This window comes from Chenopodium quinoa, unplaced genomic scaffold, assembly GCF_001683475.1.
Source record: "Chenopodium quinoa cultivar QQ74 unplaced genomic scaffold, ASM168347v1, whole genome shotgun sequence".
In the NCBI taxonomy this organism is placed as follows: Eukaryota; Viridiplantae; Streptophyta; class Magnoliopsida; order Caryophyllales; family Amaranthaceae; genus Chenopodium; species Chenopodium quinoa.
In genome coordinates this window covers 6,056,998-6,079,400 of record NW_018745286.1, presented here as the reverse complement: position 1 = coordinate 6,079,400, position 22,403 = coordinate 6,056,998, and the positions used below count along the sequence as shown (strand labels likewise).

Genomic DNA, 22,403 nt, shown 5'->3' with positions numbered 1-22,403 from the left:
TTTTTTTTATTATGGCTATTTAATAAAGAATAAAGTTTTCCGCTACAAAAGTATTTTGTATAAGCCTTGCGTTATACGCGGCGGTAATACGCCCAAATCTATCTCTACGGTATTTATACATATTTTTCTACAACCTACGTAGAGGGAGATTTGGGGGTGTTACATTAATACTATTAAAAAAATAGATAGAATTGTTAACTATATTACAGAAAGTTAATTGTAAAGGTTGAATTAATCTGACTAATAATTTATAAATAATCACCTTGTGCGTAGCCTAGGAGAGTATTCCATATATTATAAGCTGCTCTAAATATAAAATAGGATAAATTACATTTTACAACCCCTAAAAACACCATTTTTTAATTTTTCACCCCTTTAAAACTTTATGTTAAAATACCACTCATAAATCAAATCAAATTTAATCTATCTAATATATATATAAAGGGGAGTCTTTCCCATAGTGTCCTCTCATTTCATTTTTTAGTAATATTTTTCATTCTCTCTCCCCTCTTCACAATAACCCACTAATGTTGTTTCTGATTAATTTTTTTTCAACATCGCCACTGGAATAATAATAATTTAATGCATTTAACTCTTTCTACTAAAAATCCGTAAAAATCAAAGCAGAGAACTTATTAAAAACCGAAAGAAGTAATCCTTCAACTGTCATTTGGTTTTGAAATGGAGTTATCCATTGGTTCTATGGTTTTTTAATAATTGGTGTGGCTAACATGCATATTCAACATCAAATAATCCAAATAACAGAAAACGTTTTGTGACAAAGGGATCAAGTAACACAAGTGATGTGAACACAATAATGATCTCACTACTTACTTGATTGTCTAAAAACCAGCAAAAAAAAAAAAAAAAAAAAATCTCACTACTTCCCCCCCAAGAAAAAAAAGGTGCGTGATTTGTAATCATCATGAGGTCATTATAATAGTTGGATTACCAATAAGAAACAATTTCAAAAACCTTTAAAAAAAAAAAAAAAAAAAAAAAAAAAAAAAAAAAAAACTTTTTGGTTTTTTTAACAATAAATTTAGAAGGCAACTAGATTAATTAGAGAGCATACATGTATGAGAGAAACCAACCCCCACTTTTGTCTCTTGGTAAGGCATTCACCTACCCCGCAAGTTCTCCCTTCTTTGAAAGACCAAATCCTCACCTACTATCACTTTTTTGAAGGGTCTTTTTAGTCTTTTTCTTCATTTTTTAACGTGTTTTCTCTTGATCCACCATATGTGAATGCATGAATTTTCATCCCTTCTATCTCACCATCCCCCTCCACCAATTCTCGTCCCTATATATTCCTCTTTTTTCTCCTTCACCTAAATCACTCAACATTTTCCCATTCTTTCTTTGCTTATTATCTTCTCCATTTCAATCATTTTCCATAACTACAACGTTACTACTACTACTAATACTACTGCTTAATTCTTATCGTTATCCTTACAAAGGCAATCATTCATACCTTTATTTGTACATCTTTCATTTCTTTCATTGGTTCCTTAATTCTCTCATTCACCCTTCCTTTGGGAAAGCGAAACCGAATTCGAAACTTTACTCCTTTGTTCATTCTCCGCTTCTCATTACCAAAAAAAAGCAATGGGTTCACTTGACCTCAAGCAAGAATCGACCCCGTTCATGAACAACAACAACCCCTTAGACCCTGAGGAGTTCAGGCGACAAGGATACATGGTCATTGATTTCCTTGCCGAGTACTACAAGAGTATTGAGAAGTACCCGGTTAGGAGCCAAGTCGAGGCCGGGTACCTTCGCAAGAGGCTACCGGAATCGGCCCCGCACAACCCTGAGTCCATGGAGACTATCCTTAAGGATATCCAAACCGATATCGTCCCGGGGCTAACACACTGGCAAAGCCCGAATTATTTCGCATATTTCCCAAGTAGTGGTAGCACAGCTGGTTTACTAGGAGAGACTTTAGCTGCAGGATTCAATGTTGTTGGATTCAACTGGATATCATCTCCTGCTTCCACTGAACTCGAAAGTATTGTTATGGATTGGTTAGCTAACATGCTTAGCTTACCAAAAACTTTTACTTTCGCTAGCGGCGGAGGTGGTGTTATGATGGGGACAACCTGTGAAGCCATCTTAACCACCATCACCGCTGCTCGCGACGCCTTATTAGACAAAATTGGACGTGACAACATCAACAAACTCGTCGTTTACGGCTCTGATCAAACTCATTGCTCATTCTTCAAGTCAGCCAAAATTGCCGGGATTTCTCCAAAGAACTTCCGCACTATTAAAACCTCCAAGGCACATGCCTTTTCGCTCCGGCCAGAATCGTTACGAGCCACTATTGAAGCCGATATCAACGCCGGCCTGATCCCACTCTTCCTAGTAGCCACCGTGGGGACCACATCAACAGCCGCAGTGGACGCCGTGGGACCCCTTTGCGACGTTGCAAAGGAGTACGACATGTGGGTCCACGTAGACGCTGCCTATGCCGGTAATGCTTGCATCTGCCCCGAACTCCGTCACATGATAGATGGAGTCGAAAAGGCCGATTCATTCAGCTTCAACGCACACAAATGGTTCCTTACAACACTAGATTGTTGCTGTCTTTTTGTTAAAGACCCTAACTCACTTGTACGTTGTTTATCAACCAATCCTGAATACCTTAAAAACAAGGCTACAGATACTCAGCAAGTCGTGGACTACAAAGATTGGCAGCTTACTCTAAGCCGCCGGTTTAGGTCCCTTAAGATGTGGATGGTTATTCGAAGTTACGGAGTCGATTACCTCCGTAACTTCCTCCGTAGCCACGTCGATATGGCTATATACTTTGAGCAGTTGGTTAACAAGGACAAGAGGTTCGAGATCGTTGTCCCTAGGAGTTTCGCCTTGGTTTGCTTCCGCCTTTCGGCTTCAGCTGTCATTCAGTGCTCTGGACAGAAATTCCTAGAAGAGGAAACTTTGAATGAGATCAACACCGAGTTACTTGAGTCCATCAATTCGGCTGGTCGTATTTACATGACTCATTCCCTTGTTGATGGCACTTTTATGATTCGTTTCGCGGTCGGAGCCACCCTTACAGAAATTCACCACGTTACCTACGCATGGAAGGTTGTTCAAGAGCATGCAAGCGCTATTCTAGCACGCAGAAGTCGCAGTTGCTAATAGTAGCAGTAATAATTCTACGACGCACTGCTGATTACGCGCTTTGTTTGTTGGTCATTTTTTTAACTATTTATAATTTCGCGCCGTTAAACAAAACTAAGGTAAGGAATTAAGACGGTTCCATCTCCGGTGTTGTAAATGATAACGATGATGAACATTGTACTTTTTTTAAATTTTTACAATAAAATTATTTTTGTTTTTTCATAAAAAAATTAGTGAGGTGGTAAAAGGGAGAAAAAAAAAATGGTACGAAGGTAGGAAAAAATATAGATTAAAATTTATATTTTCCCGCCTACCACTAGGTTTATCTTCAAACCTCCCCACTACCTAAACTAAACCACTTAGCTTTATTATTTTTTTTTATATATATTTTGTATCTATTTTTTAATTATTCAAGAGTGAATCACTATACCAACTTAAATGTTTGTAATGGACAGCAAACTAGTGCACGAACAAGCTTGTATTTAGTACAATAATTTATTTTATTCTCTTTTTTTATATATCAATGAAGTGCAAATTTGTAACACTTATGTATTATACTTGTTTTGTTTACCTGATCCATTTACTTATAACATTTGTTTCTAAACTTGGGAATTGTGATCATACTCGAAATTCAAAATCGTATTACTTATATATAGTTTTGATCGTCAATATTATGAAATTATTGACATTGCATAAATATACTCATTATATATATAAATATATACACCTAACAATTTACTCTGGTACTTTGTAAGCAATTGTACCAAATAACATGAGAATCTAAAAAAGGTATTATAAAACCAGATAAGTTATTACAAGATTATTAATCTAAAATAATGGGAAGCTTGCTTATGTTGCAAAAATGGTTGTCAAAATGGTAGTGGGAGAGAGGTGAAGTGAGTTTGAGGTGAAGGAGTGATATCTTTCTTACACTTTCCTAACAAGGTTTTGGCAACCAATTATTTATTCATATAAGCAACCTTAATTTATTATGGTAACAACAAATTTAATTTCTATAGCTTAGTACAAATCAGTTGTACTCCATATATTTTTGAAAGTTCGACTCACTTTCTTGTTTGATGTATTTAAAAAAGTTCGTTCGACTCACTTTCACATTATTCAATATTTGTCAAATATCTAAATTATTCATAAGATTGTTCTCAAAGATCAAACATTATCCACCTATGTTCATTTATAGAATCTATCCCTGTTAATCATTTCCTCAATTGAAATAATGTTTCGGATCATAAATTTGGTGATTGAGCTTGCTTAAATGTTGTTAAATTAGTACTATTAATTACGAAGGAATGACGTTAGATTAAGTAATTAATTTAAATGTTGTACCATATTATATACAATTGCATCCTCAAAGTAGGGACACAAACCTAAAATCCACGCCATTTGTAACTAAATCATGGAAAATTAATTTTGGGACCAATATAAAATTATTTGAGATGGATAGGTATCTGATGTTGGTAAACATGTATGTTATTTTAAAAAAAATTGTAAGAAAAAAATGTCAAATAAAAATCATGGATACAACTACCAAGGATCTATCACAGTTGGGTGTTATTGGCTTTTAATAAAGAGTCCCAACAAGTTACCCTTAAAAGTTTGGTGCGTAGTAATCTAATTACATAATTTGATTGGTAAAATTATGATTTGTGTAGGCCTAAGTTAGTTTGCCCTAATTTGTATTAATACAATTAATTGTGAAATCTGTCTTAATTGAAAAAAAGACGTGCAATTGCATGGCATGGTATATATTGACAATTGTCAACACCTGGTTGAAACAAATCATGATATTTAGTAGAGTTTTGTAAGTTGGATTGACGTAGTATAGATCAACCAAGCAATCATATAATTTCAAATAAGACCCTTTTCTTTTAAGCTTCTGAGCAAGGTATGACTCAGCTTAGTAGAATAGAACAGATTTTAGCATAACAGAGCAGAATACAACAGCTCAAAAGAACAAGGCCTAACTCTTTCTATTTTATTTGATGGCTTGGGCACTAATGAGAACTAGATAGAGTTCAAACGACAAGCGATAATTAAAATTTTAATTTATATTTGTACATACTTCGTACAGATTAAAGCATTATAATAATAAATAGTCGGAAAAAAAAAATACTTATATATAAGATACACTTAATTATGTGAATTAACTCATACTAATAGGCCATAATAAATTTAGCTGTCAAAGCATACTAATTCGTTGTATTATCGAATGTGTCTCGTTGTCTTGGTGTATTATTTTACATTGATTTTATGTTAACTTTAGATTTATATCATTTAACATATGAGAATTTTTATTTATTACTTTTATTTATTGTATAATATAATAAACACATATAATGTTGATTACTAGTATAGCACCCATGCGATGTACGGCTTACAAATCTTGATACTCATATTCATTTCACAAAATTTTAAAATAAAATGATTTAATGAGTAATAATAAATTTACTTATAAATACGTCTTAATCATATATTTTTAACCCTCAAAATATTGATATACGAAGCATTGCTTGAAAACTACCTTTTTTTCTTTTTTTTAATTCTTAAATTGTATGGAAAGATTTGAAAAATAATTCAACTCAATGAACTAATAATCAATACCCACATTAAGTCATATTTTTCCCCTCATTTTTACTTGAGCCACTGGCCACCTCATTTTTAAATGGGGGATTTTTTTGTGAGGCTGGTCACACCGTGTGGCAAGGATGACTCGAGTTACTTAGTCAGGGATTACTCGAGTTACTTCTGACCGAGTAACCCCTGACCGAACCCCCCGGCCTCGAGTAAATTAAACCCCTGACCGAGTAACTCGAGTAATCCCTGACCGAGTAACCCCTGACCGAGTAACCCCTCAAGTAACCCCATGACCGAGTAATCCCTAACTAACCCCTCAAATAACCCATGACTGAGTAACCCCTAACCGAACCCCTCAAATAACCCCTAAAGTAAACCCTAACAAAGTAACCCCTGGCCGAGTAACCCCTCGAGTAACCCCTGACTGAGTAACCCCTTAAATAACCCATGACCGAGTAACTAACCCCTGATTGAACCACTCAAGTAACCCCCGACCGAATCCCTCAAGTAAACCCTGACCAAGTAACTCGAGTAACTCGTGACTGAGTAACCCCTGACCATGTAACCCTTAAGTAACCCATGACCAAGTAACTAACCCCTGACCGAACCCCTCAAGTAACCCCAGATCGAACCCCTCAAGTAACCCCTGCCACACGGTGTGGCCAGCCACATAAAAATTTGCTTTTAAATGACTATCTCCGTCCTCTAACTCAATATATTTTTGGAAAAGTTTACCATTATAATAACATGATCATTATATATTATACTTCGTATATCACATATATTTTAGTATCTTTTTTCTCCACTATGGCTTCTAAAACACTTAAAGTTTAACATGAAACTTTTAAAAATAGGATTTTTGATCCCATCACTTAATACCCTGATTTTGTTACATGATGAATTTCACCACACACCTATTGCACCATCTACAACCAAATATTCACCCATCTAAAAAATTTGCAAAGCCACTAGTATAATTTTTTTTTTTCCTAAAATTATAACCTCGGAATGATGTTTAGGCTTGTCAATTGTTTGATTATCCGTCTTTTTTTAATTATATGTAATTATTTTATATTTTATTGCATATATATAATAGTAAATAAAAGAATTAAATATACAAGCATATAAGAGAAGAAAAATAAAATGTATATCATTCTTACATATCACTCGTGACAACATATACAAAATCTACAACATATTTTCTGTACGGCTGGTCACACCGTGTGACCGATTGTAAAAAAAAAAAATGGAGTAACCCCTATGACACTAACTAACTAACCCCTATTATATTGACAAAGTAACTTCTAAGCCTTATTCACTTCACCTTATATTTGCTAAAATGAAATTATTTTTACTGAACTAAAATTATTTTTGCCGTACTTAATTATTTTTACTGAACTGAAATTAATTTTATTGAATTGAAATTATTTTTGCTGATAATAATTTTTTTTTTATTGTTTCTCTATTATATTTCTTCTTTAAAGTAATTGCTTTTTACTAAACTGAAATTAAATAAACCAAATGGAACTTATTTATACTAGACTGAAATTATGTTTTCCAAATATTATATCTTTAAGATGAAGTGAATAGAGTCTTATTATACTTATTTAGTAACCCTTAAATAACAAAGTACAACACTGACAAACTAACAACTATAACACTAATTGGGGAACCCCTATACCACTAACCGAGTAACCCTATGATGGTTGGCTACATACATATAAAATTAGTACCAAAATCTTTATTAAAAATGAGAATTATAGTTTATCTTATAGGGTGGTACACTTACGTGCCTCATATTATTATTTTTTTTATATGCATTTATTTATGTCTATTATGCAGATTTATATACGATAGATAAATAAATAAAATCATTCTTATGCACACTCAAAACTCATAAATTCATAATAGATACGTATACGTAGTATCAAGTATAATATTATCCCTATATTCATTCCATGAACTAACTGTCTAACTAACAATACCCACATCTTAAATATGTAGATTGTAGATATTATGCATGAGTGTATTGTAATATTAGTTGTCAAATAAATGGTTTGATTATAGGTGTAGCATAAATTTAAAATCCTATTATAATATTTAGAGATTTCGGGTTTAGGAATTTTGTAACAAATTATTATAGAAAAAATTTAATCAACAACTACAATGGGTTGCTGGCCACACGGTGTGGCAAGCTAACACATGAGTAACCCTTGATGACTAGGTAACCCCTGAGCGACCGAGTAACCCTGGATCAAGTAACCTCTGACCAAGTAACCCCTGAGTCCCTGACTGATTGAGTAACCCCTAACTGACCGAATAATCCCTGACCAAGTGAGTACCCCCTCCCCCCCGAGTAACCCTTGACCAAGTAACCTTGACTATTATTTCAAAAAAAAAAATTAAAAAATATGTGGCTAGCTACATGGTGTGGCCAGCCACATATGAAAGTTTGTGAAATTGAATTATATAACATATGTAAATTTTTTTATAAAATAGATATGATATACCTAAAATCATACAATAGAAAATTAGTATTATATCAACATAATTGGCTCACAATTTACATATTTTAAAAACATAATTTAACAAAAGACTACTATTAAACATTTTTGAATCAATCAAAATCAATTCGTAGTATATCAAATAATCAATCAAAATTCATAATTTTGTGATCGATTTTTAATTAGCGGTATATCATTTTTATGTATAGTGTTCTGGTAATAGTTTCTAGTCAATTATTATTTTTTTATTGATTTTTTTGGTAAAATATCCTTTGTTTATTTTTTTAATGTTACATGTTTTTAGATTAAGATTCACGAAAAATAATCATATCACCTTTTATAAATGAGTATATACAATTTTTATAAGTGTATAAATATGTAAAATAATAAAATTCGAGTAAATGAAAAATATGGAAATGCACTTATCATAATTTCTTATTTAGACCAAGTGTTATATAAATTAGTATATTTGAATGATATATGATTGATAATCTTTATTATCATTAATATCATTAATTAACAAATCTATAATCTAAACATGACTAAAATATGGAGGATATAAGATATTATAGATTATTTTATAATATACAATATTATAAATCTGTTACTAATATAATTTATAAAATTTTCTAGCTTCATAAAATGGTCAAGAATGCTTATAATTCATAGCTATTCATAATCTGTTATTGACTATCATTGTAGGAAAAAATATCACTTGTCAATCTTTTACCAAACTATAAGAGATTTTTAATACATAGATTTTATATATAGAGTGGTAAAATATAGGATAAATGTATCTTTTCTATAAATTATATGTATCACTCCATATCTTTGAATAATATTCTACTTAATAATATATTACATTCTATGAAAAAGATAGAATATTACATATTATAAAATATATATTTTAAGGAATAGTATAATTGAGTGATACATGAGTGATAATCTATACATTCAATACGTATACATTATATTTCTTCAAAAAAAAAAAAAATAAAGATACATATACATTATATTGAGTTCCATACAAGAATAAAAACAAAAAAAATTATTTCTTAGGATTATGTATGTAGGATAAAAAATTATTTACTATGATTAAAGTATAAGAATATTATTCAACATCTTTTACAAAATTAATTTGCTACTTAATACTACCCTCGATTTCCCGAGTTCTATCCATTTACAATTCCTAAGATTAAAGTGGAGGTAGTATATTACGCAGTACATTTTATGAATAAAATAATTTATAAAAATTAGTGTATTTGAGTGATAATCTACCTTTAGTATATAGTCAATTATATCTTTACTAAACTATAATAGAAACTTAACTAAAATATTCAATATTCATGTGTAAAATATATCAGATTTCATATATTATGAAGATTATTTTATAATATGCAATCAATAGAATATTTGACAATGATATACATTCTAACAATAGACAGCAAAAAAAAAAAAAAAAAAAAAAAAAAAAAAAAAGGGGACACGTGTCAGCTTTGATGCTAGTGTACCTTGTTTTAGTATAGTATATATATACAAATAGATAGATATCTATGGTTTGTACAGTCTTATTTACAATTTGTATGATTTTATTTGACAAAAATTTATGGACAAATTAAAGTTGATTTAGTGAGTGATTTACTGACCAATAAAATCAAAGATCAACTATTTGGGGGTTATTTATGGAGATGTCACAAAATCAACATTGACGTTTTCTTGAACAACTATTACGTACAATGTAAAGGTAATAAGGAATCGAATTAGAAATTGTCGACTTAAATGTGACATGTTAATTATCCTTTTCAACATTGACCTATTAGAGGTTGTTAATTATCCTTTTCAATCTTTGACCTTAAATGGTTAGGTAAAGAATCCATAAGTTAAAATTATTTCTATTAATCTTAGAATATAATGCATGAGCTAACATGTTCCATAAGGGTAACAAGACCACATTACTATTTGGACTTGGACGATGTCCTACTTACATGAGTAATTAACTATTATGCAAAAAATTCATGACTCAATATTCATTGATTAAAATTTACTTATCAAAGTATCATTTATTGGATTAATTTATTTGTCCTCTAAAAACATGAATTATGACATATTTTAGTATGTAATAAGGTCTCTAATGTTATATACTCGTATTAATGTTGTATGTTTGATTTTTTTTTTTCCCTAATTTTTTTTATGATGACAATTTGAGATACATTGAATATTGGGGAACATCACTTGAATTTTCTTTAAAACGCTTTTAATTGTAGCACACATCATAATGAATTGTACTAATGCGTATCAAAATCAAAACACTTTAATTTATTATATTGGAAGGGGATAACTAACTTTAATGTAGTAGGTTACCCTATTAATACTGTGTTACCCAATAGTTTAAGAATGAAATTTTAGCGGAATTATATGTGGTCATACTCTATTCAACACGGTTTGCCGTTTGAAAATTTATCACACTTCAATGAGACTAAGCAAAGTGATTGTGAAATTGTGCACAACGAATAGAGGCCTGATAAATTTAAGGAATAAAGAAGGTGAGAAGTATATATACCATGCATGAAGGGTTGTGATTAATAAAAGAAAGAGATATGGAAGAATTACTTAGCACCCTAATTTAATTATCAATCCTACTCAAGATTAGTGCGGTATATTAGTTATTTCTTAATTAATTATGATATGATGAGATTGGAAGGGACTTAACCTAGCTATAAGCCAAACAATAAAAACCATTATACATGATGTTACTTATGAGCTCAAGCTAACGACAAGTTAAACTGTACTCTTCAATGAATTTGTAATTTATTTTAATTAACAACAAAAATTTTAACACACCTTAAACCTTGTTTTTTTAAGTAGGCAATGGCCCAACTAGTAGTGGTAAGAGGCACATTAGTACGTAATTGTGTCCTAAATGTCTTACACTAGATAAAGCGCGTGCGATGCATTGTTTGTTTGTATTTTTCAAATAAAATATTTTACTAAATATATATTTATCTGATAAACTTTGTGATTTTATTCGTTTGCTTACTACTTGAATTTTTTATTATAAAATAAATTATTAATTTTGTTTCTCATGTTTAAATAAAAAAATTCCTAAGATAAAAAGATAGTATTTTATTTCACAAAGTCTCATATGTGGCTGGTTACACCCTATGATTGGGATAACTTGGTCAGGGGTTACTCGGTTAGTCAAGTGTTACTCGATCGATTAGGGGTTACTCGCTCGGACGATCAGGGGTTACCTTGTCATAGTATTGATGTGTCTCAGTCGATCACACAATATGGCTAGCCACACAGAAAATGCGCTGATTTTATTTTTATATTAATATAAAATTTTAGATCTAAAATAAATTGCAATTTTTTTTTATTGGCTAAAATAAAACATTTTTCTTATGTCACGCTCTGAAATATCTTGAAAAAACTCTCCTTTATGTAATTTTTGTAAAAATTTATCATAATGTTGGTTCCATTAATCAGCCCAAATTAATCATTTAATGTTATTCATGATAATTTTTTAGAAATAATAATCTTATGTGTCGCTTTGATATTTTTTTATTTTTTATTATAATCCTACGTAGCGATTAATCTTACGTGGCATAATTCTATTGTAGTGTTTTTAAAATATTAAACCTACGTGGCGCTCTAATAAATTTTTTAAAATTAAAATCCTACGTGGCGCTCTAAAATCTCAGGAAAAAATTCTCCTTTATATATATATATGAAGCCCATGCGATGCACGGTTTGTTTGTTTTATTTCAAATAAAATATTTTATTTAAATATATTTATCTAACAAACTTTGTGATATTCGCTTGCTTACTACTTGAATTTTTATTATAAAATGAATTATTAACTTTGTTTTATCATATTTAGATAAAATTCGTAATATAAAACGATAATATTTTATTTCACAAAGTTTCATATGTGGCTTGTCACACCGTGTGGTCGGGATTATTTGGTCAGGAGTTACTTGGTTGGTTTAGGGTTACTCAATCGATCAGGGGTTACTCGGACGGTCAGGGGTTACTCGGTCAGTGTTTGGATGTGTCTCAGCCAGCCACACGATATGGCCAGCCACACAAAAAACGAGCTGATTTTATTTTTATAATTAATATAAAAATTTTGATCTAAAATAAATTGAAATTCCTTTTTTTTTTATTGGTTAAAATATAACATTTTCCTATGTGACGCTCTAAAATTAATCTCACGTGGCATAATCCTATTGTAGCGTTTTAAAATTATTAATCCTACGTGGCGATTTTTATTATAATCCTACGTAGCGCTTTGTAAAAACACTAATCTTACGTGGCAAAATTCTATTGTAGCGCTATAAAAATATTAATCCTAAGTAGCGCTCTAATAATTTTTTCAAAATTAAAATCCTACGTGGCGCTCTAAAAACTCGGGAAAAAATTCCCCTTTATATACTAGTTTTGTGTCCGGACGATGCCCAGATAGTGGATAAAGTTTTAGGATAAAATTTTTGGCTTGAATGTTAAGTACGGTCATATCGCTTATTTATATAACAGTTTACTCTTTGTAGCCTCGTTTGTAAAGATATATATGATATATTGACTTGAAGTTATTTTCATTGAACTTAAATTTTTTAGTGAACTAATTTTTTTTTTCTTACCAAACTAAATTTTTTTTTATAGATTAAAACTTTTTTTTTACCGATTCTCTATTTTTTTAAATAAATTAAATATATTATAAGTGGATCTTATTTTAAAGAAACTTTTAAACCGAATTTTATGATGAAAATAGAATCGAGTTATAGGATATTATTTAAAAGTTATGATTAATTTTGTATAAATGAAATATTAGAAGTATATCGATAATAAAACTCTATACAATATTTTTATCTTACAAAATCTATCCAATCTAGTCTAATATGGCATCTAATCTAATCACAATAATATCTACTTGTCTCCTACGTGGCGCAACACTTGGCGATAAACTGGAATGCCAAATGTCGATGTCTCATGGCCCGTCTGCAAGACCGGCTTTATATGATATGATATATATTCAAAGTTTAATCATGAGTTGTTTTCAAAACAAAAATTGATGAGTAGTACTTCGTATGAAGGGTATATTGGGGATAATCTTAGCTTGATGCCATGAATAGAGCGGTTAAGAGCTGCCCATTTAAGCGAGTTTAAATTGCAAAAGAGAAAGAAGGTTCTCGTCCTTTGAACTGGGCAATGCCCAAATTGTTAATAAAATTTCAGTATAAACTTTTTTACTTGAATGTTAAATACGGTCTTACAATCCCTTTTACTAATGTAGGATATTTTGACATACGATGTCATATTGCTTATTTAATTAAATTTAGTGTACTTTTTGTAGTTTAGTTTGTTAATATCTATGTTATTATGGACTTGAAATTATTTTTATTGAACTTAAATGGTTTTTTTTTTCACTAATTTTCTATTATTTTTTATAAATAATTAAATATATTATAAATGATCTAATTTTAAAGAACTTTTTAAAACGAATTTTAGATGGAAATTGTTTCGGGGTTTTCTGATATCCTGCGGGAGAGTTACAATTTCGAGACTGGAACCGGACGCCTGTACCTGCAAAACAAACGGAGACTCCTTGTGGTAGGAGCTCCGCCTCCGATGATCAAGTTAGTACTTGTTTGAGGAGTGATAAATGCGGAAAGTAAAGGTAGGAGATCTGGTTCCTCTAGGGGAGGAGTGATCAATGTGTTTTGGTTTTCTCTAGGTGAGAGTCATTAATTGATGAATCCCCTTTAATGAGGATTAATTAAGTATTTATAGTCTTGAGAAGCGTGCCAATTTTAGGTTTAGGTTAACCAGGTCAAATTGGGCTTCTCTCGGACTTTGGGCCTTGGTGGCCATTTTGCCTATTTGGCATATGGGAGGCCACGTGGCGTGGCCTGATTAGTCCATGTTGGACCTCTTAGGGTGACAAATGGCGGACGCTGATTAGCACACGTGGTGGACACGTGGCAGGTCCAGATTGGTCCATTTGTCATGGGTAATTTTTACCCAAACATTTGCCCCTCGGAAGGAGTAATTTCTCTTTCCAGGAAGGATTGCTCCTTTCGAAAGTTAGACCCTCGAAGCTTTGCTAGGTCGGCATCTTGTCTAGTTCTAATGGGAGATGGACTTGATTAACTTAGAAAATTTTGATACCTTGGGCGGTATGACATTTTCAAAGTTAATCAATCATAATAATGATTGCCGCCGAACTAGACAGATGCCGATTCTTTGCCCCACTATGCAGATAGCCCCTGATCAGGTGGACTGTCAACTATTGAATAAGGGGTAAGCGTTTAGCATTATTCGGCCATTTGCCTCTTTTGATTCAATATACTAAGTTTGGTACTTAGTTTATTTCGTTGGGGGATGGCTGGTCGTCTGCTTTGGTGGCTGCATAGAAGCAGGCGTCAGACAGGACGTCCAACCAAAGTAGCTACGCCTGTTGGGTTACAGACGGCAGCTTTAAGTATAGCCAACCTAGTAAGAATAGTGGTTGAGTACCTCTGTTTACTAAAAAACAGGCGGACTCCTCATACCTTTTAGGTTCCGTACTAAGGAGGGCGACTGGTTAACCTTGCGGTTAGTCAATCACTGCCTATTTTGTTTGAGTGGTAGGGAAACCAGGCGGCGGGGGCCGGATAGTCCCCTTGATTCGCCAAGTTTTTCTTGGCTATTAACTCAAAGGTTGTTAACCTAGCAGGAGTAGTGGTTGAGAGCCCCTGTTGGCTAAAAACAGGCGGGCGACTCATACCTTTTAGGCTCCATACTAAGTTTGAGAGAGTGACTATGAGTTAACATGGGAGTTACTCAGTCTCCGTCACTCTCTAGCTTGAGTAGTAGAGGTACCAGGCGGCGGAGGCCGGCTGATCCCCTTGATTCGCCAATGTTTGTTGGTTATTAGCCCAAGGAGTGGTAACCTAGTAGGAATAGGGGTTTGAGTGCCCCTGTTTGCCAAAAAACAGGCGGTCTACTCAAACCTTTTAGGTTCCATACCAAGTTTGAGGGAGTTCCTATGAGTTGACTTTGGTGTTACTCAGTCGCCGTCACTCCTGCTTGAGTAGTAAAGGTACCAGGCGGTGGAGGCCGGCTAAACCTTTTGATTCGCCAATGTTTGTTGGCTATTAACTCAAGAGGTACCCCCTGAATTTATCCCAAGTAATACAGGGGGTCATCCGACTCAGACGTCAACTGCTACCACTGGTTTGGTTAGTGATAGAGTTATCCTTGTCTCAAAAACGGCTACGTGGTTGCCCTTGGGGACAGTCGTATAGGTGTCGTGTAATTAGTTTATAGAGCAATGTTCCACCCAAAAGGGAGCTGCTCTCTGCGACGAATTTCATCCGGAGGGATGTCGTCGGACGCCTGCTATGATGTTGGGACAGGTCGTATTAGTTTAAAAATTGGATCAGTTGGCTTGGCGCCTGGGCTGATCATCGGGCCTGTGGCCTTGGTTAGTTCTTGGCGAACGTAGGTGCTAAGTAAGAAGAGGGCAGCCGCTTGTTTAGGCACATGGTCGGCCTGACCCTAATCTTTTTTAGCTAAGTATAAGGGGGGTGGTTGTGTGCTTTGGAACCAGTCAGCCCTCTTCTATGGAGAGTAGCCAACTATATGTCCAGACGGCATGCCCCTCTAGTGATAGAGTAAAATAATCAAAGCATAGAGTAGCCGACTATAGAGGTACCGCTGCTATACTCAATGGAGAGTAGCCGACTGTAAAGGTACAGCGGCATGCCCCTCTGATGATATAGTGATATAATCAATGGAGAGTAGCCGACTGTAAAGGTACAGGCGGCATGCCCCTCTGAATTTGTATCAAGTATTGAAATAATTTCAAGTGTTAGAGTAGATAGATCACTTAGCTCCCTTCCATGGAGGATTGATGACTCTACTTTCTTCGAATGGGGACAGGTGGTCGTGCTAAACTTGTTAATGTGGTTTGCGACCTCGCTGCTCGGCCTACACATTTGCCGCCGGTCTTTAGCCCCTTAGTGAAATTAATGAGGGTCGACTGCTTTCATAGCTACGAGACTTCGTCGTATAGGGGGTCGACTACTATTCATGCCGCCTCTCTTGCTTGATAGACTTAGGCAATATTTTTTGAGAGGATCTTATGTTTTTGTCTTATTCTCATGCATGAGAATGACAATTAGCCATACTGTTAGGCAGCATTTTTTATTTTTATTTTTTTTATTTTTATCATAATAATGATTGAAGTCGCCTAAACCAAGGCTACGAAACCATGATAATCATACCACCAGACATTCGGCATGCCGCTTGCTTTCATTTGGCAAGACATCCAATCTTCTCAGCTTCAAAATCACGATGCATGATCATGATGATGTTGGGCTTAGCATAATGATGCTAGTTGTACTCGTACCCATGATAATTTTCTTGATGATAATTTCTTTCGTGTAACAGCCGGCTGTTTAGAGCTGGCAGGCCGGGTGCTTAGTGGCTGGGTTGGGGCCGGCTGCCGCCTGCTGGCTTTGAGGAACGATGCCTAGGAGCCGGTTGTTCAAGCATAGGTTTCATAAAGCTGGCTGTATTGAGGCAGTTGGGAGCCTTGTATTTTGACGCCTGCTTTCATTAGTTTAGCGAGGACACTAGGTGTAGTTAAACAGCCAAAGGCTTGACTAGCTAGGTGCATCTCTGTGCTCAACCACTAATGTCGGCTGTAGCCTAAGGCCAGCTTGGCTTGTGCGGGCGCCTCAATGGTGGACTGGCAACGAGGGCCGCCTATTCTGAAAATTTACAAACGACTTCTCAAATTCAGGCGTCCATACCCATCTTGCGTATCCAGCCATGCATAACATTCTCTCGTTCTCGCATATGCTGCTTTATTAGAGCTAGCTTGAAGTTCGACATTGAGATATCGTCTTGCACATTCTCAAACAAGGAACTTTTTGGTGTTAAATGGTTTAGGACACCATTAATAACCAAGGTGCGCAGCCGGCAACCGAGAGTTTGAGTTCAACATTTTACTTGCATTTTACTTGAGTTTGAGTTTGAGCTCATGCCTTTTCAACCAAGTGCCGACTGTTTTAGCCGCCATTTAGCCGCCTGCTTTCTTGGGCGAGACGCCAATGCCCAGCTTTCACAATAAGAGAATTAGCACATGAACAAGTTTAAGCATTCACTCTCATGGCCGATTATATTACTACGAGCCAAGCGCTACTCCTCTCGGCAGGCCGTGAGGTTTGAGGTTTATATGTGCGAGTATGTTGGTTTTTTACTTTTGGAAGATCAAGCTGGAACCAAACTCATTTGTATCAAGTATACTTGGCATTATATTTTTGAGCAAAAACCATGCGGTTATACCATGATAAAACATCATATAGAGCAGGCTGGTCTTATCACAATAGCAAAGATCATAGATGCTCGCATGCCGGGGCCGTTTTTGAACCTCAAGTAAACCGAGCACAATGGTTTTTTTGGGTATGGCCGGCTGTAATCTTGAGGAGCACTTGTGATTGTGTAATTATTCACGGCATTCTTGCTTTAAATACATATAGCCAGTTTTTCAAGGCTACCCTCGACGAGCACCGGCTGTTTGGCTGACCGAATGCCGACTAACTCTATAATGTCGCCTGCTCTCAAATGCTGAGAGTGCCGGATGTTTTATCAAGAGCTAACTAATGTTGCGTAGAGATGGCCGGCTGCTATTCATGCACCTAACTCTTGTTTTTTACGGCTGGTTTTCGGTTTTGTTTCAGCCAGACCAAGACCCACTAGTTGACCCGCATATGATGCAAGCTGGAAAAAGTTTCATTTGAATTGAAATACATATGGCATTATAAATGTTGGGTGAGCATATATGGAGCTGGCCGGATGTATTGCTTGCAGCCTTTGATGTCGCCTATATCAAACAGATGCTTGGCATGAGGAGAAGTCCGCCTGGTTAGAAGCTCACAAACGACTTCTTCCAGAATTTACTCAGTAATTAAGATTCACCTTGGGTAAGAGCTTCCTCACGGTAATTGCAACGGAAACAATTGACAATCCTCAATAGGGTGCCGCTTGTTTTTACATGACTAGCCATTTAATCATTGCTTTGGTTGCAAGGGCCACCTGATTTAATCATTACTGCCGCCTAGTTGGCTGATACTAGGCCGGCTGTTTTTAGCGACTGGATGCATTTAACAAAACCATTGTGAAGGCCGGCTGTTTTAGTGCCTCTAGCTGGGACTGAGTTGGAGATGGTTGTTCCGTAACGTTCAGGTTTAATAGTGAAGGACCGAATGTTTAGCAGCTGCATGGATTGCCGTTTGTTTGCATTTCATCGTTAGCATGGCCGGATGCGTTGCACCAACCGACTGCTCATGGGGTGTTCTTGTTTCTTTATATGAGCACCTGTTGTTCTCCCACTTGCCGCCTGCTCATACCACACTTGCATCGAAAACCATTCGTGTTAGTAGCTGGCATCGTGTTCACCAAATTTGCATGTTTAGGCAAGCTTTCCACTACCAGTGCAAGTATGAAGAGCAGTAGTAGCATGCGCATATTCAACCATAGCAACAACATATATTGGCCGGCTGGTTAAAAATACCATCTTGATGCCGATTGCTTGTGCTATGTCAAGAAAGGTTTGGCAAAGGTGATGTTGGATGATACTTTGATTAGTTTGAGAACTAAGAGAGGTGCCTTAAGTATCCATTTTCGGCTTCAAGGGTGTAATGCTCACAACGTTTTGAGAGTCGATTGTATGCTAGCGTCTATGGCCCTCATTAAAGAGTTCCGGCTATTTTAGAGCTAGTAGGCCGACTACTTTGTGGCTGAGTTGGAGCCGATTGCCGCCTACTAGCTTTGAAGAACGAAGCCTGGGTGTCGGTTTGTTCAAGAAGCATAGGGGCCATTACTCCACCTAGAATTTGCGAATCGTTTCAAAAGCTGAGTGTTTAGTGGGCGACGATTATGATCATGTAAGTCTTGTTTGGTCTCCATGTTATACGACACATGCCTTGGTTTATATACCCTTGGTATTGTGCCTTGTCACTTGAAGAGTCGCCTCCTTGTTATGATCACATGGGACTTTGCCACCTAGTTGGTCTAAGTGACGTGTGGCTAGAAATGTGCTTCTCACGTAATGATATGAAGTAGTCAGCGCTTGATTCCATGTTTACCAGCCTACAAGCTTGACCATCCGATTCCCAACATTTGTTCGTATGACGCGTGCAGTACTTGGCCGCCTGGCCGGATGCTCGGAGGCTGGTCTTCTACCGGCTGTAACCATTGAGTGTCATGCTAGGCGCATGTAACTTTAATCGGGGTTGGTTAGACCTGGCCGACTGCTTATATTGCCGCCTGGTCTATTAATTTAGCATGGGCAAGAACTATGTCGGCTGTACCCTGTGAGTGTTAGCACACTTTTGTGAGGGTGAGTGTCGCCTGTCTGACTCTCATGGTTAGATTTTGAATACCTCATGGAGGTATGGTGGAGACTGTCTTGAAAATCAGACGTAGAGGCCGACTCTGATAGTCGATCATTCTTCTTCTGCTCCAGCAACATTCGAGCATCAGAGAATGTTCTCTTTGACTCGTCCGGTTGAACATAACGGATGGGCTTTCTCTTCCCTTGTGAAGGGAAGTGATACTTCGTTTAGTCGATCACTGGCGACTGCCTTACCCCAGGCTTTGGCTAGGGGGTCGCCACACGATCCTTAACAAGTCTAGTTCTCCCAGAGTGGGAGGACGTTCTGGCCGACAGTTCCTTTGCGGGAACAGGCGTTCTCTTTTTGATTAGCTCCTGGATTTCTCCCTTGAAACCTCTCATGAAATACATGAGTTCGTTCCTGGTAACAGGAGCAGACCCCTCGATCGCCTGTTGATGCTCAGGCGGTGGGACGGGTACGTCGAGCTCTAAGGGACCCGTCGGGGGTCGTGTGAGTCTCGACATCGATTTCATTGTCGGTGTCCTGGTCCGACTGAACCAGGGGGTCGTCCATGGGACGCTTGTCACTTAGAATCGGTACAGACTGTGATGCCATCTCGAAAGTACTCTCCCCACAGACGGCGCCAAAATGTTTTGGGGTTTTCTGATGTCCTGCGGGAGAGTTACAATTCCGAGACTGGAACCGGACGCCTGTACCTGCAAAACAAACGGAGACTCCTTGTGGTAGGAGCTCCGCCTCCGACGATCAAGTTAGTACTTGTTTGAGGAGTGATAAATGCGGAAAGTAAAGGTAGGAGATCTGGTTCCTCTAGGGGAGGAGTGATCAATGTGTTTTGGTTTTCTCTAGGTGAGAGTCATTAATTGATGAATCCCCTTTAATGAGGATTAATTAAGTATTTATAGTCTTGAGAAGCGTGCCAATTTTAGGTTTAGGTTAACCAGGGCAAATTGGGCTTCTCTCGGACTTTGGGCCTTGGTGGCCATTTTGCCTATTTGGCATATGGGAGGCCACGTGGCGTGGCCTGATTAGTCCATGTTGGACCTCTTAGGGTGACAAATGGCGGACGCTGATTGGCCCACGTGGTGGACACGTGGCAGGTCCAGATTGGTCCATTTGTCATGGGTAATTTTTACCCTAAACAGAAATAGTACCGATTTATATGATATTTATTAAAAGTTATGATTAATTTTATATGTATGAAGTATTAGAAATATATTGATATTAAAACTCTATACAAAATTTTTATCTTAAAAAACACTATCCAAAACTCACTTACTTAGTATCATATGTGTCACAATAATATCAATTTTTCGCCTACATGGCGCGACACTTGGCGAAAAACTGAAATGTCAAGTGTCGCTGTCTCATGGCCTGGCTGCGAGACCGGCTTTATATATTAGTGACTAGTTTTATGCCCGGGTGATGCCCAAATTGTTTATAAAATTTTAGGATAAACTTTTCTGCTTGAATGTTAAATACGGTCATGAAATCCCTTTTGAAAATGAAAATTTTTTAGGCATATGATATCATAACGCTTATTTATATAATAGTGTATTTTTTTTATAGCTTTGTTTGTAACCATAGATATCTACTCATGTTATTACCCACGATGTTTTGCTAGCGAAGTTTAAGTCTATAACGAAAATACCTGATGAAGAAGCAACATTGCCGTTCTTCTTATCTTCCTTGAATTTGAGGCAGTCCCGTTTCCAATGTCCCTTCTTCTTGCAGTAGAAACATTTGAAATTATTTTTATGAACTTAAATTATTTTTACTGAACTGAAAGTATTTTTACCAAACTAAAATTATTTTTGTTGATTAAAACTTATTTTTTATTGATTCTGTATTATTCCATATTTTTTAAATAAATTATATATATTATAAATAGATCTTCTTTTAAAGAAATTTTTAAAAAGAATTTTATGATGGAAATAGAATCGAGTTATAGGATATTTATTAAAAGTTAAGATTAATTTTGTATATATGAAATATTAGAACTTTAGAAGTATATCGATAATAAAACTCTATATACAATATTTTTATCTTGAAAAAATCTATCCAAAATTCGCTTACTTATCAGCATATGTGTCACATAATATGTATTTGCCTCCTACGTGGCGCGACACTTAGCGAAAAACTGGAATGTCAATTGTTGTTGTCTCGTGGCCTGGCTGCGAGACCGGTTTTCCCGGGCGTTGCCTCGAATACCCATTTTAAAGAGTGTACTTATTTGTGGGCATGTTTTGTATCATTATTATAATTATAATTAATAATAACAATAATAATTATTAGTATTAGTATTTATATTTATATTTTTTTAAAATGTTAGATACAAAAAGAGAGTAGAAACACTACCTGTTATTCTTTTTTTCACGTTTGTTATTATTTTCTATTTTGTAAGTTGTACTATGTTCACTTAGTCTACTACGACCAATGTTTGTGAATTATACATAAATATATATATATATATATATATATATATATATATATATATATATATATATATATATATATAACTAAGATATTGTTTATCAAAATTCTATGTCGACATATGTGCTCAATTTCAATGGGACACAAAAATAATAGAGGGAGTATAATTTTGTAAAAGGAAGATTGCGTCGGTAAAAAATAATAAAATAAATAAAAAGTTAAAATTAATTTTTTTTTAACACGTAAAATCAACAGAATATATTATTGGCCTAATTGGACCATTTGTAATATATGGCAAGTAAATGGGCTACGGAGGCTTTGTAAAACACGTACATTTCTAAGA

At 35.3% G+C, this 22,403-nt stretch overlaps 1 protein-coding gene across 1 annotated transcript; it reads left to right on the top strand.

Moving 5' to 3' along the window:
* The first annotated feature begins 895 nt into the window (after nucleotides 1-895).
* LOC110711866 (tyrosine/DOPA decarboxylase 1-like) lies at nucleotides 896-3,596 on the top strand. Its single transcript, XM_021890309.1, has one exon. The coding sequence runs from the start codon at nucleotides 1,609-1,611 to the stop codon at nucleotides 3,145-3,147; it is 1,539 nt and encodes a 512-aa protein (XP_021746001.1). The 5' UTR covers nucleotides 896-1,608; the 3' UTR covers nucleotides 3,148-3,596.
* Nucleotides 3,597-22,403: the final 18,807 nt, after the last annotated feature.

Coding starts and splice junctions, on each gene's coding strand:
- LOC110711866 (XM_021890309.1), top strand. CDS start 1,609: ATGGGTTCACTTGACCTCAAGCAAGAATCGACCCCGTTCATGAACAAC.